Source organism: Heterodontus francisci, chromosome 2 (assembly GCF_036365525.1).
Source record: "Heterodontus francisci isolate sHetFra1 chromosome 2, sHetFra1.hap1, whole genome shotgun sequence".
Taxonomy (NCBI): Eukaryota; Metazoa; Chordata; class Chondrichthyes; order Heterodontiformes; family Heterodontidae; genus Heterodontus; species Heterodontus francisci.
The window spans coordinates 40397218-40422537 of record NC_090372.1 but is presented as its reverse complement, the minus strand read 5'-3'; the positions used below and the strand labels follow the sequence as shown (position 1 = coordinate 40422537).

The 25320-nt window shown below is 42.9% G+C and overlaps 1 protein-coding gene across 1 annotated transcript in view; it reads left to right on the top strand.

The window, feature by feature from the left end:
• The window catches only part of cap2 (cyclase associated actin cytoskeleton regulatory protein 2), a 237952-nt gene extending 217155 nt beyond the window's left edge, over positions 1-20797 (top strand). The window contains exons 9-13 of the mRNA XM_068057232.1: positions 10083-10258; positions 14229-14352; positions 14512-14594; positions 16256-16396; positions 19279-20797. Coding sequence (XP_067913333.1) covers positions 10083-10258; positions 14229-14352; positions 14512-14594; positions 16256-16396; positions 19279-19362 — 608 coding nt within the window. The 3' untranslated portion in view covers positions 19363-20797. The remainder of the gene's footprint in view (positions 1-10082; positions 10259-14228; positions 14353-14511; positions 14595-16255; positions 16397-19278) is intronic.
• Positions 20798-25320: the final 4523 nt, after the last annotated feature.

Below are 25320 nucleotides of genomic sequence, written 5' to 3'. Positions count from 1 at the left end.
TATGTCGGAGATACCTGAGGTCATGCGTAGCTTTGCGTGGGCCATGGAGGAGTGAGCATATGGCTTCCTCAGTCGAGAGTTTGGCAAGCCCTGTGGCAAGTCTGGATGAGCACTCGAGCCATATGCAATTTGACCTGCACTCCATTGCTGTTGCTCTTGGCTCCATACAGCACAGTCTAAGCAAGATCGGACGAGGAACCTGGACCTCCCTCCAGGTGCTCCTTCCTCTCAGGGAGACAGGCAGGTGCCATTGTGCACACAGATGGAGGAGGAGCACATGTCAGCTGCCCCGGGGCCTTCCTCTCAGGACTTCCCCAGGTTAAGCGGGATCTCGTCCTCCCCCCCCCACTCCCGACATTGATACCCTTGCCTCCAGCAGGCGAGCACATTGGGGATACACAAGCATCATTGCTGCAGACCCCCAGTGGGATGGAGCCATCAAGGCCCCGTTACTCCAGAGGACACCTGCCACTGTCATCCACAGCAATGGCACCTCAGCTGCTAATGTCAGGGTATCACCTCAATAGTGGGAAAAAAGGAAATTGTAAAAGTTTTGATCACAAGCATGGCATGGGTGCTGTACAAATTGCATGATTGCAAAGATTTATTAAAACATTTTTATTTCATTTAAAATTTGATCCACTCTCGATAATGTTTTGTTTGGTTACAGATGGATACAAAGAAGTTTTTTGGAGGCCTATGGCAGGAATGCAATGATGTTTGCAAAGCATCTCAGGACATGTCCAGTGTCTATATCTCATTGGAATTTGACCCTTCATTCAATGATGGCTGTTTTCCTATTGATGATTCATAACTTTTTCTAATACTGTCATGCCTTACTTTTGCTTTCTATGCTTATAACTTGACAGTGTTTGCAGTGATGTGTAGTTGCATTCATTGTAGCCCATAGATGATTTCAAATTCCAATCACATGAAAGAGCAGCAACGCTGCATTAAGATTGCAGAGATGAATAATACCTCATAAAAAAAGAAATTTCTTCGGGGAATTATGTTTCTCCTCCCAACGGTCCTTGATGATGTGGCTTATTGTCGGTTGAAATGTGCATAAATGAGGTTCTCCCTGATGTCCCTTGCATGTCTCTCCATGACCCTCATATTGATGACGGCATCGTTGTCATTGTTGTCCTCCTCCTTACCCTCTTCATAGACATCCTGATCTGAGGAGGACTGGTGTTCCTCCTGTTCCCTGCAGAATGTTACCGTGTCTAATTGCAAGGTTGTGCAAGGCACAGCAGACAACGATTATTCATGACACCCTCCGTGGTGCATATTGAAGAGCCCCTCCAGACTGGTCAAGGCAACTGAATCGCATGTTCAGTGACGGCTCTGGTGGATGCATGAGCAACATTTTACCTCTCTTCAGCAGCTTTGTGAATGAGCGGTGGCCACTGCTGGGACTATAGCCAGCCATCGCAAGCAAGGTGAAGGACGACCCCGGGGCCTCACGGGGACAATCGGCTGTGCCGTAGCGAGGCAAGGGGAGTCGGTTGATGGGGGTGGGGTGGAGGAGTGCTGTGCAGTTGGGGCTTCGGCAGCGGCCCTCTGTGGGGCACATGGTGCCCGATCAGGAGGCTTCCCCCCCCCCCACCTTCCCCGCCCCCACCGAGCCCGCCAGAAGGCCGCCAGGTTTTACTGGTGTTCTTGGGGCCTTTGCCGTCCGTGTGGCAATGGAAGGAGGCCCTTAACTGGCAGTTAATTGGCCACTTAAGGACCTGGATTGGCCTGAGGTGGATAGGCCGTTTTTCACCGCTGTCGTCCTGTGTAAACGCAGTGGGGGCAGGAAGGCGTCAGGGCTTCAAGCCCTTAGCAAAAATTTACATTTTTAGAGGGATATTAGATTTCATTTGCCCCCCCCCCCCCCCCCAATGGTCTTTTCATTGCCCTATATCCAGAAAACTTATTTTATTCCCAACCTGAACTTCCCTGCCAACTTTCTCGCATTTGCCCTTTAACCCCTTCCCACCATTCCCACAGCCAATAAAAGTGTTTTCCCACTCCCCCACCCCTCCCACCCTGATAATTTTATTCCTCCCCCCCCCCACCAGTGTGTCTCGCCTCGGAACTCCAACGGCAGGTAAGTTAATTTTGAATTTTATTAATGCTCATTTAAATATTTTAATGAAGGCCCCGCCGCTTAGCGGGGGGGGGTGGGGGGGTGCCGTACCGACGCCTCGCCGCTGCCGCTAATATCCTGCGGGGCCTTCCCAGCGTCGTGTGTCGTGGCGGGCCGCTCCCGCTAGCATTTTACAGGCCTCCCCGCCACGACCGAAGGGGCTCGTAAAATTCAGCCCCTAGTATCAGTAATGGTGCCCATGAAACTACTGGATTGTTGTAAAAACCCATCAGGTTGACTAATGTCCTTCAGGGAAGGAGATCTGCCATCCTTATCTGGTCTGGCCTACATGTGACTCAGGATCCACAAAAATATGGTTGACTCTGAACTACCCTTTGAAATGGCCTAGCAAACTATTCGGTTGTATTGGGATGAACAATAAATGCTGGCCTTGCCAGCATCATCCACATCCTGTGAATGAATTTTTTTTAAATCATTGCAAGGGGCTCCATTTCTCTATTGTTTTTATAAGAGGTTGCTGCTTAAAAGCCTTTGCACATGAGCAGTCATTTCTAAGTTACAGATTAAAACCCTGTTTGCAGCCGATGGGCTTTCTCCATGGGCTGGGCTGGATAAGAGTACTTACAGGCCAACAAATAATGAAAACTGCATCAGTTGCTTATATGGGCAGGGTTGTCTACTGTAGGCCATGTTTATGTGGGTCGCAGAGGGGCAGCAGTGCTGAATGATACCTGGCTTAGAGGGTTAAATGATTAGGACAGGTTGCATAAACTTGGTTTGCATTACATTGAATGTAGAACGTCAAAGGGGTTCTGATCAAAGTGTTTAAAATGTTTGAAGGATTTGATAGAGTAGATACAGAGAAATTATTTCCTCAGATGGGAAATTCCAGCACAAAGGAGCATAATCTTAGAATCAGAACTAAGCTTTTCAGGAATAAAGTCAGGACGTGCCTTTTCACACTAAGGGTAATAGAAATTTGGAATTCTCCCTTTTATTCTTTTCTCCCCCTCCCCTGCTTCTGTATTTGCTTAAAATCTGTTACATCTGTGATGTTTTCCAGTTCTGATGAAAGATAATTGACCTAAAACGTTAACTCTCTTTCTCTCTCCACAGATGCAACAGAGCTGCTGAGTATTTCTAGAATTTTCTGTTTATTTTTCCATATTTCCAGCGTCTGTGGTATTTTGCCTTTATATGTGTTTACATTGGTCTTATTCAAAGATTCCCAAATGTTAAGTGGTGTGTATTTTAAAGAAAATAAAACTCTCACGTCTATCAAAATAACTATCTCAAAAATGCCCTAACCTGCTTCATGGCGAATTAATTACATTGTGCAGTTGCTGTGGTTGTTGCAGGTAAATGCAGTCCCTGTTATGTGCACAGTAACAGTGAGATCAGGGGCATCCATTTTTGGTGGTGTTGGTCGGGAAGAATATTGGCTGCAACACAGCAGAAACTTCCAGCTGTTTCAAAGAATGCCTCGATATCTTTCTGGTCCTTCGCAACTCACAAATGGAGCCTCAGTTCACTGTCTCAACCAAAGAATAGTGCACCTCTTACAATGCAGCACTCCCACAGTAGGGTACCAAAGGGTTCTAAAAGAGGTAGCTGCAGAGGTAGTGGATGCACTGGTTATTATTTTTCAAAATTCCTTAGATTCTAGATGGGTCCTAGTGGATTGGAAGTTAGCAATTGTAACATCTCTATTCAAGAAAGGACGGAGAGAGAAAACGGAGAACTACAGGCCAGTCAGCCTGTCATCAGTCATTGGAAAGATGCTGGAATCTATTATTAAGGAAGTCTAAACAATGCACTTAGAAAATCCTGGTATGATCAGATAGAGTCAACATGGTTTTACAAAAGGCAAATAGTGTTTGACAAATTTATTAGAGTTTATTGAGGGTAGATAAAGGGGAGCCAGTAGATGTAATATACTTGGATTTCCAAAAAGCATTCGATAAGGTGCCACACAAGAGGTTAATGCGTAAGATAAGGGCTCATGGAGTTGGTGGTATTATATAAGCATGGATGGAGGAATGATTAATGGGCAGGAAGCAGAGAGTAGGGATAAACAGACATTTTCAAGTTGGCAGGCTGTACGGATCATTGCAGGGGCCTCAGCTATTTACAATCTATATTTTTTTTTATTCTTTCATGGGATGTGAATGTCACTGGCAAGGCCAGTATTTGTTGCCCTTAGACAAAAAGACTGAGAGTAAAGTATCCAAGTTTGCTGACGATACTAAGCTAGGTGGGAATGTAAGCTGTGAGGAGGACCCAAAGAGGCTGCAAAGAGATAGGGTTAGGTTAAGTGAGTGGGCAACAAGGTGGCAGATGGTGTATAATGTGAGGGAAGTGTGAGGTTATTCGCTTTGGTATTAAGAATAGAAAAAACTAATATTATTTAAAAGGTGTGAAACTTCTAAATGTTGATGTTCAGAGCGACTTGGCTATAGTTGTACAAGGAACAGAGAAAGTTAGCATGTAGGTGCAGAAAGCAATTAAGAAGACAAATGACCTGTTGGCCTTTATTGCAGGGGGATTGGAGTACAAGAATAAGGAAGTCTTACTACAATTGTATAGAGCTTGATGAGACTACACTTGGAGTACTGTGAGCAGTTTTGATCTCCATATTTAAGGAAGGATAAACTTACATTGGAGGCAGTACAGTGAAGGTTCACTAGATTGGTTGTTTGGGATGAGAGGGTTGTGCTATGATGAGAGGCTGAGTAAATTGGGCCTATACTCTGGAGTTTAGAAGAATGAGAGGTGATCTCATTGAAACATACAAGGTTCTGAAGGGGCTTGACATTGTAGACACTTAGAGGTAGTTTCCCCTGGCTGAGGAATCTAAAACATGGGAGCACAGTCTCAGGCTAAGGGATCGATCATTTAGGACAGAGATGAGAAGAAATTGGGTTGTGAATCTTTGGAATTGTCAACCCCAGAGGGTTGTGGATGCTCCATCATTGAGTACATTTAAGGACAGATTTTTAGTCTCTGAGAATCAAGGGATATGGGGAGCAGGTGAGAAATTGGAATTGAGGCAGAAGATCGGCCATTATCTTACTGAAAGGCGGAGCAGGCTCGAGGGGCCGTATGTTCTTCTATTTCTTATGGTTAAAGGTATTACAGGCCTAGGATGCATGATAAAAGCTGTGCGACTTAAACCTGCTTCCTTCCGATTCTGAAGCAACAGTGCCACCCAGCCAACACTCGATCATTGAAAGTGGTATTTAATTAATTAAATGATTAAATAATTAAAAGTGGTTGAAGCTGGTGTAGCCCACTGATGTGCTAGAAAATTGTGTGGGTGTCATTAAATAAAAAGAAATTTGAACCAAGATGGAAAGGCTATTCCTTCCTGGAGTATAACTTAAAATGGCAGTTTTTGAAGTTAAAGCTATCACACTGTAATTTATAACCTTTAGCATAAGTGGCATGAAATTGCGGTAACTGAAGTTGAAAGATCAACTGTAAAAGATTTAGAATAGAGAGAAGCTTCTTTACTAAGAGAGTTATGAGGCTGTGAAATTCACTTTCAGGTTTATTGGTTAAGGCAAAAACTGTATCAACAATTCACAATTAAATTGGATGAAGGAAAAGTGAATGAAAAGATATAGAAAGAGGGTCGGTAAAATGACTAGGTCTGTTTACTTGTGCGGAGAGTAAATGCTGACATGGACTGGTTGAGAAACAGGCTGTTTCCACGTTGCAGCTTCTATGTATAACTCAGAAAATAGTGAGAACCCTGTCCATTACCTGTTTGGGAAAAGCTCGTCGAAGCTTTTCCTGTCTCCCGTACACCGGAATATAAGGTGCGTGCACCCTCTAGAGGCAAGAGTTAGTGATGCAAAAATGTAATGATTTCAACTTGTGTGAAATAGTAAAAACAACTGAATCAAGACACTATCACTGAGAAACCGTCAGTCGTAGCTATTTCTCTACACTTATTGAAATACTAGAAAAACATCTTGAACTAATGAACTGGACCCTTGCTAGAGAAATTAATGTAAGAACACAAGAAATAAAAGCAGGAGAAGACCAAATTACCCCTCAGGTCTGCTCCACCACTCAATATGATCGCAGCTAATTTTCTGTCTCAATTCAACTTTCCTGCTCGCACCCCATATCCCTTGATTTCTGAAGGGACCAGAAATCTGTCTATCCCAATGTTAAATATACTCAATGATGGAGCACGCACAACCTTCTGGTATAGACAGTTCCAAAGATTCACAATCCTCTGAGTGAAGAAATTTCTCCTCATCTCAGCCCTAAATGATTGATCCCTTATCCTGAGACTGTGGCCCCACATTCTAGATTCACCACCCAATCGCTAATGTCTCACCAAGATTATCCAGTGAGTAGCTGAGCCACTTAGAAGGTTCCAGGTTCAATCTACAATCCATGTTGAGTTTGCTTTGCTAGCAGTTGGGTTTCTACAATTGGCCTCAGTACCCCTCGACTAGCAGATAAAAATCAACTCAACATATTACAATCTGGCAGCCCCTACTTTGAGAGAGAGTGAGAGTCAGTTATGATGCCTCCTATAGCTGAATAACCTGCTAACACTGTTGAAGCTCTCACATGAATGATAACTACTAGTTCACGTTACCTATGGATCCATACCACAGCAAAGAGAGGAGGTTCCACTCCATTCAACAATGATGGTTCCAGGCATTAACAAAATAAAACAGAATTGGAGGGATTGAGAAGCAAAGAATATTCTCAATAACTAAAGAACAAAGTTAAATTTATATCATACCTCTCATGCCTTCAGGATGCCACAAAGTGCTTCATGTGAATTACTTTTTAAGTTCAGGCACTGGTTTTGTAAGCAAACATTGCAGCTATTTGTGCACAGCAAGCTCCCACAAATAGCTTTGAAATAATGACCAGATACTCTGTTTTGGCGGTGGGAACTGAAGAAGGAATGTTGGCCAGGACACCAGAGAGAACTCCCCTGCTTTGTTTTTGAACAATCCCATGAGATCTTTCAGGAAGACAGCGGGCTGGATTTTTGTTCCAGGGGCCCGATCCCAAAGCCATGATGAATTCTGGTTCAGGAACCTGGAGATGCTGACGGTGGGACCCTGGAAGTGATTTTGGAGGAGGAGGCCAATTAAGTGGACACTTCCAGGAGCCATATCTAATTAAGGATGGTGGGCAGGCTCCCAAGGCTGGAGGCTGGAAACCTCCTCCACTGGACAGCCAGTTGGCACAACTACAGCCCTGTGGTTATGGTGGTTCCTTGCAGGATGGTGCACTGGCCCCCTTGTCTGCTGCATTTTGGCCTCAGCTGGGGGTCTGCATGGTGACTGGAAATTCCAGTTGGCATCGGCAGCGTGGCTTTAATAGGCCCTCTTTGTGGCCTAATTGGCTACCCGCCACTTGTGGGAATATGCTGGCACGCTGGTCGATAGCGTGAAATTGCCAGCCTGCCTGCCTGCCTCTGTTCTCACCTCCACAGGCGAATGAAAATTTGGCCCTGGGCATCGGTTTAACGTGTCACCTGAAAGACAACACCTCTGACAGTGCAGCACACTCTCAGTGCAACAAAGAAGTGTCAGCCTAGATTATGTGTTTAAGTCTCTGGACTGGGCTTTGAACCCACGACCTTCTGACTCAGCATTAAGAGTGCTACCAGTAAGCCAAAGCTGACAAACTGTAGAGTGTATTTGCATGGAAAATTATTTGGATTTGGTGGTATTTGGGATTGTTTTGTGTGTGTTTATTTCCCCATTTTGCCGTGTGTGTCTCTTTTGATCCTGTGTAAGACTTCTGATTTCCGAATGATTTTGGTAATGAGATTTGACTAGTTGAGCTCTAGGGAAACTGTTGTGTTGATATTAGCTGAGAAACAGGTTACCAATTCCAGTAATAAATCAGCTGTGGTAAACTGCAGTAAATTAACATTTGTTTCAAGCATGTTCAGTTATTAGTTTGATGGCATTTACTGAAGTGGCTTTTTAATACACCTGGGCTGAATTTTATTCTGACAACGAGGGTCCTGGCAGCGGGCCGTAAGGTGGGGGGAGACCCTGCCTCAGCCCAATGTCGGACCCCCATGGCAATTCCAAGGCTGGCATGCAATTAACTGCCCACTGTCGGGGATGCCTTGTAGTACCGAACTCTGGAGAAGACCCCGGGAGAGGTAAGTAGGATTGGGGTCGCCAGGGTCATTGAGGCAGGGTGGGGTGGGGAAGGAGGCAAGTGTTGATGAGGGTGGGCGGTCTTCCGGGGGGTGGCGATCACCGCCGGGAGGCTCTCCAGGGGTCCTGAACTGCCCCAAGAGGAGAGACCCAACCACCCACCCTGACCCCGCTCGAAGGCTGTGACAGCAGGCCCCTCCGTCCTCCATTAAATTGAGGTGGAGGCAGGAAGAGGTCCTTAAGTGCCTCAGACTAAATTGGAAGGTGTCAGGCACTCCACCCCTATCTTCCCATGCAATTTCATGGGCTCCTCCTCCCCCCCCCCCCCCCCCACCGCCTCCGTTCCTGTTAGGAGGCCCATAAAATTCAACCCCCTTTCACACTTGATAGTGTACTTTGTATCACATTTACCAGAAGGATACCAGGAATGAAGGACTTCAGTTATGTGGAGAGACTAGAGAAGCTGGGATTGTTCTCCTTAGTGCAGAGAAGATTAGGGGAGATTTAATAGACGTGTTCAAAGTTATGAGTGGATTTTGATAGAATACATAAGAAGAAGCTGTTTCCACTGCTATGTGAGTTGGTAACTGGAGGAGGTAGATTTTTTTTTTATTTGTTTCATGGGATGTGGGTGTCGAGGGCAAGGACAGCATTTGTTACCCATCCCTAATTGCCCTTGACAACTGAATTCAGAGGGCAGTTAAGAGTCAACCACATTGCTGTGGGTCTGGAGTCACATGTAGTCCAGAGTGGGTAAGGACAGCAGATTTCCTTCCATTAAGGACATTAGTGCACCAGATGGGTTTTAACAACAATCAATGGTAGTTTCAGGATAACATTACTGAGACGAGCTTTCAGTTCCAGGTTTTTTAAAATTAATTAATGAATTTAAATCCACCAGCTACCGTGGTGAGATTTGAACCTGTGTCCCCCGAGTATTGGTTTTGGGATTACTAGTCCAGTGACATTACCACTAAACCACCATCTCCCCCAGTAATAATTGCTGAAAGAACCGGAGGTGAGATGAGGAGATTGTTTTTTATGCAGTGAGTTGTTTTGATTTAGAATGCACTGCCTGAAAGGGTGGTGCAAGTAGATTCAATAGTAACTTTCAAAAGAAAATTGGATAAATACTTGGATCGGAAAACAACTTGCAGGGCTATGGAGAAAGAGTAGGGAAGTGGAACTAATTGGATAGTTTTTATATATTTAAAAAAGCACAGGTGTGATGAGCCAAATGGCTTCCTTCTGTGCTGTATATTTCTGTTATATCCTAATTTTTGTAACTATTGAGACTTTTCTACAATACTCCTTGGGCCTAGATTAGATTAGATTAGAGATACAGCACTGAAACAGGCCCTTCGGCCCACCGAGTCTGTGCCGAACATCAACCACCCATTTATACTAATCCTACACTAATCCCATATTCCTACCAAACATCCCCACCTGTCCCTATATTTCCCTACCACCTACCTATACTAGTGACAATTTATAATGGCCAATTTACCTATCAACCTGCAAGTCTTTTGGCTTGTGGGAGGAAACCGGAGCACCCAGAGAAAACCCACGCAGACACAGGGAGAACTTGCAAACTCCACACAGGCAGTACCCGGAATCGAACCCGGGTCCCTGGAGCTGTGAGGCTGCGGTGCTAACCACTGCGCCACTGTGCCGCCCTACCTGGTACTGATGCCATTTACTATTGAACAGCGAGCTTCTAAAATTTATGAAACAAATACAAATATCCGATACTTGACAACATTTTGGTTCAGCTGCTGACTCAATAAACTGAGACGTTTTCATTGCATGGTATTGATTTTTTTTGTCTCCAGGTCTCCGCCATGTCCCCGACAACCAGAAGACTCACAAGAATCCAAATCTTCGTCCACGGAGTGGAGCTGTCAATTCCCCATCAAAGAGTCACTCGGCCAGTCCTACATCTCCCATGTCTCCTCTGCAACAGCCGAGGACATCCGTGTTGGAGCTGGAAGGAAAGAAGTGGAAAGTGGTAAATATAACCAAGTCATTGATCGGGATACCTATAGAACGAGGAACAAATGCCAAGACTCAAATTGCAGTGTCTTATAACCAAGTACTGATAAATAGTATTCCATTCTTGGAAAGAAAGAACTTGAATTTATACTAACCATTGTGAGGTTTGAATTCATAAACCTGAATTTTCCTTCAAATAGGGCACAATAGGAAAGAACACACTTGCATTTATACCGAACCTCAGGATGTGCCAAAGTGCTTCACAGCCAATTAGGTACTCTTTAGAAGTGTAGTCACTGTTACAATATTGGAAACACAGCAGACAATTTGCAAACAGAAATGTGATAATGACTAGCTAATCTGTTTTTGTGATGTTGGTTGAGGGATAAATTCTAGCCATCATACTGGAGAGAACTCCCCTGCTCGTCTTGGAAATTATGCCATGGGATCTTTTACATCCACCTGAGAGGGCAGGCATGTCCTTGGTTTAACGTCCTATCCGAAAGATCACACCTCAGACAATGTTGTGCTCCCTCAACACTGTACTTAAATCTCTTGAATCTCTTGCCAAGTTCAATGCTTTTCAATGGTTTTCGGGAGCTAACTAATGTACAGTTATTAGTTCCGTCTCCCAACAGTGTTTCAAGATGAATATCACTAAGATGCAAGTTTCTGTTGGAAATCTGTGTCTTCATATTTAGGCCACACAAATTCATTAAAAGCAGTTCTTCGTAAAGTACCACAAGACTGATGTGTTTGGGAAATTTTATTTGTTTTTGTTGACCATTTTAATAAAATAGTAACAACAAAAGTGGATAGAAATGACAAGGACTTTTCACTATTAACTTGGGCACATTTTCAACAAGATTTTTTACTATTCCTGTAATCAATGTATAATGCATAGTGAGTGAAGGAAGCAGAATGTCCCAGTGATTTATTATTCCTTTACTGCAGCATATATCCCCACTCAGCTGGTGTTTGATTCTCTCTATTGCACAAACCTGTATTTTTCCAGTAATGAAGTAGATAGTGGTTTCATGCACAATAAGTCCAATTAAAACCAGCACCACTTATTCCAAGTTATCTCTGCGTGATGTGGAGCTGTTTAGCTAAGTTGAAAGTACAATTATGCCCTTTATGTTGCTTTCCATTTGAGCATTTAGGTTTTGTTTCAATTTTGTTTCACTTTTTGTTTCAAGCGCACAGTCTCTGAAGAGACTGTGCACTAGCGAATGATTAATAATATCCCATGTGTCAAAGAAAAACAGCAATGTCCCCTATTTGTTTCTGTTTATCAGATAATTAACTTTTCTTCCATTCACCGTCTTCCATTGAAATAAAATCAATTACAAACCCTCTTGAAGAACTTAAAATACTCAGTAAGGAATGTGATGTAGAAAAGCAATAGAATTTAATAATTATAAATGGGTTTATTACTTACGTAAGCATTAGAAAAGGATAGTGTAATTAAAATACATAGGATTTTTCACCTTTTTCATAGACCTCTACAGATACAATCTTGACAAAAAAAGTATTATTTTTAAAAGATAGAACTCGTGTCTAACATTTTTGTTTTTGCTAATTTTAATGAAAATGAGTTCATTTGTTCCCTCGCTGTCATTTACCGGGATCACCAGGATGCTTTTAAAGCACTGCACATAGCACAATAGTGACATCTAATGTTAGATAGCCATCTCTGCAGTACATTCTGTCATTTAAACTCTGTTTTGCTGGTACATTTAAACAACTCGTTGCTTGTTTTTGAAGACATTTTAGAAGTGATTTGACACCATTTGTTCGACTGTACAGAATTCACTAAACATGATAGGTGAGTGTGGCTTAAATGAGGATTACCTCCTAATTTAGCTTTGATTCTACTAAGCTTGACACCTTTACTATTCCCCTTTGCCATACTCTTTGCCAAACTCACCTAGATGATACATACAAATTTGTGAATACTGTTATTTGACACCACTCAAGAGTGACTTGTGAATGAATACTACAGTATTGGGGGTTAGATGGTGTAATCAAGGCAAGTGAGTTTTTGGTTTCAGTTTCATTACACTGCTGCTTCCTCCCAATATAAAAAAAAAGACTCATTTGAGATGTACTTGTTTGTGGTTTCCACAATGATGCTTGTTCCTAGAGTGAAAAAGCAGCTAGCTGTTTGCTTAAAGAATTGATGTACCCAGAGCCATCCTGAATAGAAACATAGAAAATTTATGGCACAGGGTGAGGCCATTTGGCCCACCATGTCTGCGCTGGCCAATAAGAGAGCTATCCAGCCTAATCCCATTTTCTGGTTCTTGGTCCGTAACCATGAAGGTTACGCCATTTCAAGTGCGTATCCAAGTATTTTTTAAATGTGTTGAGGATTTCTGCCTCTACCATCCTTTCAGCCAGTGAATTCCAGACCACCTGGGTAAAAAATAATTGTCCTCAGCTCACCTTTAATCCTTCTATCAGTTACTTTAAATCTATGCCCCCTGGTTATTGACCTCTCTGCTAAGAGAAACAGGTCCTTCCTATCCACTCTATCTAGCCCCCTCATAATTTTATACACCTCAGTTAATTCTCCGCTCAGCCTCCTCGGTTCCACAGAAAACAATCCCAGCCTATCCAGTCTTTCCTTATAGCTAAAATTCTCCATTCCTGCATACTTGTAAATCTCCTCTGTACCCTCTCTAGTGTAATCACATCCTTCCTGTAATGCGGTGACCAGAGCTGTGCGCAGTACTCTAGCTATGGCCTAACTAGTGTTTTATGCAGTTCCAGTATAAAGAATCCTGCTCTTATATTCTTTCCCATATGCCTTCTTAACTACCTTATCTACATGACCCTTCCCTGAACTTTGGTGCTACCCTACTTCACACTGAAAAGCTGGATCTTCACTGTTTGCACTAAGGCTAAAGGAGATGTAGGTGACACCAAGCCTTATAATGCTGGACAATACCTGGTGAAAAAGAGGAGTAACTTTTGAGTTTGCATGCTGAGTTCCTGATACCTGCTCTTGTCGCACTAACTCATAAAATTGCCTCATGGAAGTAAAGAGAACTATGATTCATTAAATCCATCATCCAGCTAAAACCTTTTTTTACACACAACATTCCTTATTGATTATTTAAGGTATTTAAGAAAGTGTGTCTGTAACCAGTTCATCACAACGGATTCCAAGTTTAGATTTTGAAAGTTAGTAGAGTGTAAGAAAATGGAAGACTGAGGGATGTAAAGTGTTCTACAGTGTTGAGGTCCTGGAAAAGAATGGATTGGACTATGAGCAGATGCAGTGAAAATTGATTTTGACTGTGTGGGCTGGTTATTTTGAACATAGAAAAAGCTAGATTCTATGGGGTAGAAAATAGGACTGAAATGGAAAACTTTTAGGATACATTCTCCCACACCAGATCTACACTTGCATTTGTAGGAGCTGCCTTATTGGTAAAGGCGGCTTTCCAGAAGGCTGCCTAAAACAAGCCTTAAGCCTCTTACATTTGTAAATATGGTGTTGGTAATGCCTGTTTTAGGCCGCCTTGCAGAAATTGGTTTTGATTGAGCAGCGCAGGAGCCGAGCTTGCTTTGCTTGGGAATCTTAAGCAGTTGCTGCAGCCTAAGCCACGACTGTCACCAAAAGACAGGATTTGTTTTTTAAATTTAAGAATTATAAAGTTCCTTGGGAGCCAAGAGGTGGAAGAGTGCTTCTCTTGGATTCCACAAATCACGTGATCACCCCTTCCCATTGCTACTTCAACACCCCACCCCAGGACTTAATCTTTGGGCCACTGCCAGCGAGGCACATAGCCCATATTCTCCTTAGTGAAGTATGCAAACTTCCTGTGGAGCGCAACAGGCAGAACATTAATGAGGTTGGGTTGCATGCTATAGCAGTGCCACTGGTTATGGACCCAAAAATAGCCAAATTTCACTGCTACATGTGGATTTTTTAATATTTGAATTTCCAGGTAAATGCTTTATTACTTTTATTTTAGGAATACCAGGAAAATAATAGCAACCTTGTCATTTCTGAGACTGAACTGAAGCAGGTTGCCTATGTCTATAAGTGCAACAACTCCACGCTGAAAATCCAAGGCAAAGTTAATTCCATTACAGTTGGTAAGTATGTGGATCAATAGCAAAAGTTAAGTAGCTGATGGGAATGACCCATCTTGCACACCGTAGTGGCAGCAACTGCGTTATCCCCAGTTATCCAGTTCTTTGCTTTTTGTTTGCATCACAGTGGCTGTCTCCTTAAGTATTTCTTTTCCGTTTCAGATTCTTGTAAAAAGCTTGGCCTTGTGTTCGACAACGTGGTGGGAATAGTTGAAATCATCAATTCCCGAGATGTGCAAGTTCAGGTAACAAGTAATTTGCAACAACATCAGCAAGCATTTCAGAGTGCTAAATTATCTAAAAGATAGAATTTGAGCAAATCTGTTCCTGTTTTGTGAAAATTTGTTGAATATTAAATGAGTAAATAACTTACATCAGTATTAACTACAGATTTGAATCGATGCATCCAATTTGTCCACTATTGGAATGAAACAGAGTGCTTTATCATGATTAGTGAGCTATAATACTATGGTTATTTCTACCTGGTTAATCCAATCTGTTGGGATCAATAAAGCAGCTAGCAGAAACTCTCCAATGATATCTTTTACTCACATTCACATTTCTAAACCTTCTGTAGATCAAGATTGCAATAGTGAACTGCTTCTCAAAGCCATATGCCAATAGATACTGTCCTTTGAAAGTAATTTCAAGTTTGCATTTGTGTCTCAGAAGCTGATTGCTGATAAATAGCTTCAAATCTTTAGGCTACAGTGGCCTCTTTCTCATTTTAATAGTGAGGCAAGTCTTCCAGTAACATTCAGTCAGTTGATTTCTACTTTACAAAGTGTGTGGTCATGCTGTCCTGCTTTTTGCTTTTGTAATTGGGACAAAAAGAACTTGGTGAAATATAACCTGTGAAATTGCAGGAGAATTCTATTATTCATCACATGCATTATTCCAAGATACGAAAGTTCAGTAATCATAAACCAGATGATATATATTTATACAAGTGGGCCCTTTGTGCATTACTTCACCTCTTCAGACATAACAATTGCAAAGAGATGGCCTGAGGAGTTAAATATTAAAAATTGAATTTACTAAATAGATTTTTAAAAATATAGAGAAGGCCCAAAAAGTTTAAATAACTATATTAAAAGTAAAATTTGAAGATAAGCAGGCTGTTTACCTGTGCATAGTACCTACTTTGTGTAATTCTGGGCAGGATCTGTGACAGGCATGTTGTGACATCCTTAACATTGGAAACTCGTGAAACAGGAGTAACAGGTAGTATCTCTACTACAAGGTTGACATGAGAGTTTTTGAGGTAACATGCAACCCACATACCGAAATTAATATATAGCAGATTTACATATCAACAAAAGCCAGGTGTTAATTTTGTAATGGTCTATATGAAATGAGCTTTGACCTCATGCTGCCAATCTACAGCATACAAATCACTATTAATCAGCACTGAACATGCTCTAAAGGGATCACATTATGTGATTCTGCTGCTATCACAGAGCATTGCCTAACTGAAGTGCCAATCAGGAACTTGAGCTTGGAAGGTAGTGTAACTGATCATGATCCAATTTGTTGCCTTTCCCTGCACAGAAAGATCATTCAGGTTGCAAATTAGGCATGTTACCCTCCATACCCAAATCCATATGATGGGAGCAAAAATAAGGACTAGAGAGTAAAGGGTGGCTCGAATGGGATAAGTGTCTCACTGCAGCAGGGTCTGCTCCTCTGAAGGGAGTTTTCCAGTCCTGGAATTATCATCCTTCATCTTACTACAATATCCTACTAATACATCCCAGAGTTTTGCAGCTGTAAACTCTATATGCACTTTTCTCCTTTTGAAAAACTTTCAACTTGTTGTAGCCATCTCTCTTCAACAGTCGCAGCATCTTTTAAAAGCTGGTACTATTTAGCTGGATTATAAACAAGTTTGTGTATTGGTTTTCAGGTGATGGGCAAAGTACCGACTATATCTATAAATAAGACAGAGGGATGCCACATATACCTCAGTGAGGAGTCTTTAGGATGTGAGATTATCAGTGCCAAGTCTTCTGAAATGAATGTCCTAATTCCTCAGGATGATGATTATGTAAGTTATACGCAGTTGTGAACATTTATTGCTTTGCATTTCTTGACATCTTTATTTTCAGACTCTGATGTGATGACCAAGGGTTTTGGATTAGATTCCCTGGGGGTACATTCTGCCCTCATGGCGCACAGTTTCATTGGAAGGTTGCAGCCGTGTTCCCGATGTGAAAAGCTCTGCTCAGGGATTGCTGAAGCCAAACCTTTGTCTATTCCTTTTCCCAAAAATGCTGCAATGCTTATGCAGTTAAAAACCCGAAGCAGTCAGCAATCGAAAATACTAACGGAATGCTGGCCTTTATCTCAAGGGGGCTAGATCACAAAGGAAAGGAAGTTATTCCGAAGGTTCCGAAGAAGGGTCACTGACCCGAAACATTAACTCTGCTTCTCTTTCCACAGATGCTGCCAGACCTGCTGAGTGTTTCCAGCTTTTCTTGTTTTTATTATAAGTTATTCTTTAGTTGTATAGTGCTTTGGTCAGACCCCATCTGTGTTCAGTTTTGAGCATTTCCTCTCAGGCAGGCCATATTGGTCTTGGACGGGTGCAGCACGTATTCACCGGAATGGTACTGGGGCTTCAAGAGTTAAATTATGAGGACAGGTTGCATAAACCTGGCTGGTATTCTCTTGAGAATAGAAGATTGAGGGGTGATCTACTCAAGGTGTTTAAAATGTTAAAAGGGTTCAATAGATTAGCGACAGAGAAACTACTTCCTCTGATGGGTAATCAAGAACAAGGGGACATAATCTTAAGATTAGAGCTAGGCCATTCAGGAATGAAATCAGGAAGCACTTTTTCACTCAAAGGAAATAAAAAATTTGAAATTCTTTTCCAAAAAGACAGTGGATGCTGAGTCAATTGGAGCTTTCGAGACTGAGATGGATAAATTTTGGGTAGACAAGGCTATCAAGGGATATAGAGCTAAGGCAGGTAAATGGTGTTGAGGAACAGATCTGCCATGATCTAATTGGATGGGAAACTGCTGAGTTTTTTTTTTAAAGCTGCCTGGGTTTGGAATAATTAAAGTTGAATATAAAAGTATTGACCAGTGGATTATTCACACCCCAGCCCCAGACCTTGCTAGTGTTTAAATTGATAGGGAGTGGGGTGGGGGCGGGGGGCATAAGCAGCAACTCACTTTTATATTTTTGATAAAATACTTGTAAGGAAGTAAACTTATTGGTGAGGAATAAGTTACCTCAAATCTGCAAAGAAATTATTTTAACGGCATTAATTCCAATCTTGACAGATATTGGACAGAAGAGGTAAATTTTACAAATGAGCACTTCCAACACCAGACATTCATGACAGGGATATATATTGGGAAATTGGACGCAGAACTTGATTTCACCCCATTGGATTTTCTGCCCATTAAGAATTAATAGATAGAAAATCTGCACTGGCCTTCATTCTCTTGTTCCTCATGTACATCCCTGGAGCACAAAGCTCTTTGCCAGGAGCTTAAGTTGGTAAAATCTACCCCTGCAGTGCACAAAATACAACCAGCTTTTCTTTAAAGACTGACTGATGTTCTTTTATACCTTTTGTGCCAAAATAGCTTTAGACCATCTAACATTATGTAACATCTAACAAAATCCCAGTAGCTTGTGGCCAGAAATCAAGATTGCAGGATTGAATGTGCCGACCAGTTTGTCTTTTTCTCAGTATTTTCACAGATCTGTATAACTACATTGAATTTTTCCAGAGACCTTTATTTCTAGAGCTCAGTTAATCAGCGTGGAAATAAAAGTAGCTGAGGACTTCAATCTTAAAGTGATTTTCAGTGAAAGCTTCTCATTTCAAAAGTTTTGTCCTGTAATACTGTAGAGTCAGTGTTCTGCTGTTGCCATGGTTCTGACTGCTGGCACTAAAGAGTAATAAACTGCAAAACTAAAACAGGAAGGGTCAGTGGTTCAATCAGTCAGGCCTACTGAACATAACAATTTGTGCATCTTCTACGATTGCTCCATTCCCTTCGGATGATGAGAAGTGACTACTGAGCCTTTATTTGCTTGGTTTATTTTATCATATTTACTTTTGGTTTGGACAAGGATTATAAAGGAACAAATTGCTGTTGGCTATGCTTTGAGCTCCTACAAGGTTCCCCTCCTTCCTATTTTAACAGAGGTATCATTCTGTTTAAAATAAATGGATAGTGCTGCCATAAAAACAGCAGAGAAAGTTTAGTACAAATGTTTTAAGCATTGATAAGATAACTTCACACAGTAATCTTTATCCTGTGCCACAAGTCTCCAAATACTAGCCCTGCTAATCTGACATGTGAAGCCCAGGCAATTCAGTTCAATTTCCACTTAATTTTTGAATTCATTTTGTGAAGTTGCTGTACTGCATCGTTACATGGTATTTTCAGGAGAAGAAAATAAGACAAAGGTTGTTTACACAGTTGAGAGTAAGCTCGAAAGCTCACGCTTTGGGGACAGGGTTAGTCCTGTTTGGAATTTGTGGACCTGGAGTTTTGGAAAGGTTCTTAATACTATTGTCTCATTGGTGGAAGATCCCAATTTAGAGCACCAAGGTCAGCATCTGGAGATATAGTATATGGGAATGCAGCCTTAAACATTGAATGTGCTCCATCTGTGAGGCCCACCAAGGTAAAAAGCTTGGACAAATTGGATATATATTTGAAAAGGAGATAGTTGCAGGACTATGGGGAAAGAACAGGGGAGTGAAACTGATTGGATAATTCTTTCAAAGAGTCGACATGGAAGCAATGGGCCAAATGGCCTCTGCTGTCTGATTCTGTGCCCGCCCTATACTGTTGAGAATTAATAGCAATCTGTTGTTCTAAATGTTAGCTGGGCAAAATTATTTCAAGAATGAAATCATATTTACTAACAGGTGTACTTGTTTTGTTTCTGTTATAGAAAGAGTATCCAGTCCCTGAACAGTTCAAGACTACATGGAATGGGACAAAGCTGTTTACTGAAGCGGCAGAGAATGTTGGCTAACTACCGAAGTCACTAGCTGTTCCGCAATTCATGTGTTGTATTCTAGAGTTATAGTTCACCATAATGCAATTTTACACTTTGTGTAGCCATAGCATATAATACTACAGTAGTCAGACACCTTGCAGTAGCTGCATTACAAGTAGGGGTGCAATGATTGACTGTCTTACTGGCGCTCTATGTTCTTAGTAACTGTGAGTTACGATGTTTGGACATACTTCGAGTGTAATTGACATCTTAGTACTTTTTTGCGCTTTGTATGACAAAATCTCGCCCACTTCTTCCATCAGTTTAGATTTAGTATTTCAGTTCATTTAGAATTAATCATTGCACCTATTGGTTAAAGTCAATTTTATAATTGTGCATCTCACCAGTGTTCTTTTTCTAAAAATAAGTCAGTCTTACATTTTTTTTTAAATCGCCATTGAAGTTTATCCCAAGGACAGCAATATCTGTAATACATAGTTGCTATGAAATGGTTTCAGTTAACGTTCCATGCAGCCCCCTTGTTTTGCCAGTAAATTGTGCCACTGTTGCTTAATATTTTGCACATTCTCTTGGTCAGGATGGATATTGCCCTCTCAGAGAGAAACTTGACAAACAAGAAGCTGTAGTTTAACAACCAACTTTTTTTGTTTCAATGCCTTTTTTTTTATATACTTTGTTTTTCTCAATTTTATTTTGTGCACTAATGTTGCCCATCAATACTGAGTCTAAATTTGTAATCTGGGGAAGAGGACTTTTAATTCACAAAAATAAGATAATACCTGCCTTTACATAAGGTGTTGGCATAATGGTACAAGCAGACCTGTGAGCCACTTCTGTAAAAGTAGTTCTTAATCCCTTCCCTTTCTACAAGCTTTTATTAAAATGGCCAGGCCACTTCAATGTAATCTAGACCATAGATCAAACGCTCAGATCTGCAGATCTGTATTGTTCAGTGTCTTGTATATGCAGCAGTCGAGTCCGAGCAGTGACATTACAATGTAATGACTTACATAAACTTCATGTTATGCAGGTACCAAACCCACGCACCGCATCAGCAAGATTAATGTAGACTTCTACTGTTCTAAGTTTCAAAGTTTGTCCTTGACAATATCTTAGTGTAGAAAATGGATACAGTTTGTTGCAACATAGTATTGCAGTTCTTCCTGTTAATGAGCTTATTTTTGAGGGATTAGTTACTGTAATTTGTAGCATCACTTGACAATTTGAAGACTTTTGTCATGTGTCACAAGGAAAGCATTCTGCAAATAAAAACCAAACTGTTGCAAACTGTAATGATCAGTGTGGTGCTTTACCATTCCAATTTGGAGATTATGGTGGACATCATTAATGAATCTAAGTTCTATGCCTCATTATGTGCTTTTTATGTTTTACACAAAGTAGTTTGTTTCTCCACATTAACAATTTTTTGCAGGCAGTAGATTTATTGCTTGTAGAGCTCTACAAGACTCGCTAATGAGATTCTGAAACTTAAATAAAAATAGGAAATGTTGCAAAACAAATAGCAGGTCTGGCTGTATCTTTGGAGAGAGAAACTGAGTTAACATTTCAGGTGGCCTTTTCATCAGAACTGGATGAAATTCATATTTTCAATTTATGAATCTTAATATTGTATTTAAGTTTCTCCAGAGAGGTCCTCAAAGTCATGACAGGATTCCCCTGGGTGCAGGGTGTTATCGACTGCACACATGTGGCCATCAAGACTCCCACTGACCAGCCTGCAGCCTTCATCAACAGGAAGGGCTTCCACTCACTTAATGTACAACTGGTCTGCAACCACCACAAGCATTTCCTCCTGGTGTGTGTACAGTTCCTGGTAAGCAGCCATGATGCCTACAAGTGCCTGATCTTCAGACAAACCACACGCTTTCAAGGATGGATACTGGGTGACAAGGGCTACCCATTGAAGATGTGGCTACTGATGCCTGCGAGGAGCCCTAGCATTGCTGCAGAGAGATACAACACCTGCTATGGCACAACTCGAGGGACCATCGAGCAGGCCATAGGGCTCCAGAAGATGCAGTTCAGATGCCTAGATAGATTTGGTGGAGCCCTACAATATGTCCCAGCAATGGTCTCCTGTATTGTTGTGGTGTGCTGTGTACTACACAACCTGGCATTACAGAGGGGAGAGCAATTGCATAATGATGATGTCGTTGAGCACAATGCCTCCTCCGACAATGAGAAGATGGGGGAAAATGATGACCTGGCATAGGATGCTGCAGAGTCTCAGGGACCACAAGCAAGGTGCCATTGCTATACATGCAAGGGATGCTCATGACGTGCTAATACAGGAACAGTTCATATCCTTTCTGACAGATCAGTGCATTTCCAGTAAAGCTTCCGGACTCTGCAACCCTGGTGCTGCCTCGTTCATTAACTGGTCCTGGTTAGACAGCACACTATAGCACTAGGAATGCCTCAACCTCACGCAGTGTACTCCCACCCATCAAACTCTTTAATGGAGACAGGGTACTCATAACGTCCAAAACGGTGCCCCCCAAGAGATGCAAGGAGAACTCCAGACTTGCCACATGAGAACTTTAATGGCGTTACAAAATTTTCAAGGCTTCATGAATTCAAAGAAAAGTCGCCTGTGAACCCTGAGTACAGCTTGGTGCTATTCTTAATTCTCTTCTTTGTGCCTGTATAGCATTCCCCCCTGCACAATCAGCTGGAGGCAGGCTGCTGACCTTGCTGCCCTGGCTTTGTATGGCCTTGGCCTGCAGGGCCCCACCACATTGGGAGCCCCGGCACAAGTGCAGGAGTTTCCTCTGATGTCGCCGCTGAGTAGCTGCTGGTGTCACTGATAGAGGGGCTGAGGAGCCACTTCTCCCTTTCAAGGCACGCCTGTACCTCAATCCTCACTTGAGGAAACCAAGGACCTGGTGGCTCCTTCTCACCAAGCTATTGCTGCATGAGGCTCATGAAGTTGGTGATGGTGTGCAGTTCTGCGTGCATCTCCAGCATCCACTGAGTAGTCTGCTGGATAAGGCTCTCCATGAGTGTTGCCAGTCTCTCCATGGAGGAAGCCATGCGCACATACGCAAGAGACATGGCGGCACTCATAATCTGGATGGTCTTCTCCATTGTCCGCACATGGGTGCACAGAGCTTCTGGAATCTGCGCCAGATGTTATGCACTAGTGGAAAGTATGGGGGAATGATGTGACGGTGCATCCTCCGAGGCTCCCTCCTCATACTTAGATGTGGACTGCTGTCTCCCGGTCTCTGCAGCTTGCTGCTCTTGTCTTTGATCTACATGAAACAAGAGTAATTAGACAATAATGAGCATTCCATCACATCTTTCAGTCTACTCCAAATGTGAAGCTCTGTGTAACCTGTGGTGGACACAAAAACAGCACTGTGCCTCGAGTTGGGCAGTGTATCTCATGGGCCTATCCTCTAGGTCACTCACTCTCTTGTCTTTCCACTACTGTCTGACCATCTGCAATGAAACTGCCCTCATGCTGTCCTCCAAGCTCCTGTGCAGCCTCCTCACTGCGGGTCAGGATTAGGAGGTACCGGACACTGTCTTTGCCCTTTCCTGGGCGTTGTGAGCTGTCTTTTCCTGCAGGACACAGGTGACCATTGTTAGTCACCCGACAAAGACACGCGCATCGCGTATGATGCTGGCCTCCTGACTGTCCATGATGGTCCCACAGGTATGCCTTCTGCATGCAGCTTCTCTAAAACAAGGTTGGGTCCTAGCCCCACTATGTTTGCCATCTTTTTCTCCTGACCTTCGCCTTCCCTGCAGATATGGAAGGAGACTACTTGCACACTATGTCAGACGGCAAGCTCTACAATCTATCAAGGCTGAAAGCAAAGACAAAAACACATCACTTCCTGATCAGAGAACTCCTCTAAGCTGATGATGCTGCGCTAGTCGCTCACACGGAAACTCAGCTACAAAGACTCATGGACTGTCTCTCCCATGCCTGTAACTTGTTTTCCTTGACTATAAGTATCAGGAAAACCATGGTCATGGGACAAGGTGTTGCATCTCTGCCCCTGATCACACTAAATAACACCCCACTGAAGGTGGTTCGCAAATTCCGCTACCTTGGATCCACGGTGACAGACAATCTGTCCCTTGATGCAGAGCTTGATACACACATAGGGAAAGCAGGTATCACCTTTGGCTGACTTGCGAAACACGCATGGAATAACACCAAGCTGACCCTTAAGATCAAGCTCATGGTTTATAAGGCCTGTGTTCTCAACACCAGGGTGACACAGTGGCGCAGCGGTTAGCACTGCAGCCTCAAAGCTCCAGCGACCCGGGTTCGGTTCTGGATACTGCCTGTGCGGAGTTTGCAAGTTCTCCCTGTGACTGCGTGGGTTTCTGCTGGGTGCTCCGGTTTCCTCCCACAGCCAAAGACTTGCAGGTTGATAGGTAAATTGGCCATTGTAAATTGCCTGTAGTGTAGGTAGGTGGTAGGAGAATGGTGGGGATGTGGTAGAGAATATGGGATTAATGTAGGATTAGTATAAATGGGTGGTTGTTGGTCGGCACAGACTCTGGGCCGACGGGCCTGTTTCAGTGCTGTATCTCTCTATGACCTTGCTGTATGGCCGTGAAACATGAGTGACTTACAGCTACCAGGAAAAGAGTTCAATAATTTTCATCTCTGCTGTCTGTGGCGCATTATGGGTATATTTTGGCAAATGTGGTAGTCCTCTCAAAGGCAGAGCTTCCAAGTGTGTTGGCACTACTCAAACAAAGGTGGCTTCGGTGGATTGGACATGCAAGCAGGATAGTGAGGTAGCCAGAGCCAGATGACCAGTGGGGCATCCAAATCTCCGCTTCAAGGATCCTTGCAAGCGTGACATGAAGGCCCTAAATGTTGACTATTGAACTTGGGAGTCACTAGCCGGCGAAAGAGGGAAATGGCAACACATGCTGTGGATGGGTGTGCACTATCACCATGACCAGTTACTACAGCCGCTTGGCAATAGGCACCAACATCAAAAACAACTCACAGCGTCACTTGGCAGCATCACGTGCAGCTCTTGCGGCAGAAACTGTCTCTCAAGGATTGGCCATCACAGCCATCAACGAAGGTGCACCAAGAGAAGACACCCCACTTAAATAGATTGTTTGCTGCGTGTCCATCATCTTTTGTTGATGGAAGGATGCCAACCAATTGTCACCTAAGACGGAACAGAGCCATTCACTGATAGGCTGCCATGCCTGCCAGAGCTAGTGCTGCTGCCTGGATTCATTAGCAGGAACTGGGTTGGCATCTCTTTAACTAGCTCACCCTCACCTTGCCACATATAAGCCCCTAAGGCAAGGACATTGTGGTACACCTACCTTGGAAGATCACATGAGGTCATTCACCGTTTTGCGGCACTGTCCAATGGCTAATGACCTCCTCTGCAATCTCCATCTAGGCTTCCTCTTCCTATCCCTGGGTAAGAGGACTTCCTGCCTTGCCCAAGCAGCCTGGAGGAGAACCTGCAGGGAGGCATCGCTAAACCGGATCTTGCCTGTGCCATTGTTGCACCAGTCTGCTTTCTGTTGCTATTCCTCTGAGATTTCTTTGCTGCAGCACTAATTCAAAAGTGTGCTGGTAGCCCTTTAAAGATGGCAGCAGCACTCCCAGCCTTGTGACCTCATGCTGCCACCAGGGCCCTACTGGATGCCTCTGCTGCCTGCTGGCAGTTAATTGGCCAGCGGCCGCACAATCCTGCTTAGCAGCCCACCCCCAGACCAAAGGGCAGCACCTCCCACTTCTGGTCCTAGTGGCGGGAAAGCAGGCGGCACTGAAAAATTCAAGTTTCAATCCTAAATGTACTATTGAAGTTGAATAGGATGGTTGTTTATTCAGAAAGTGGAAGATACTGCATTACAATAAATGAGAAACATTACCTACTTATGTCCGGATTGGTAGTTAACATGTTGCCCCACACCAATCAGAATGACTAAATTGGGGATAAGATATTGGTG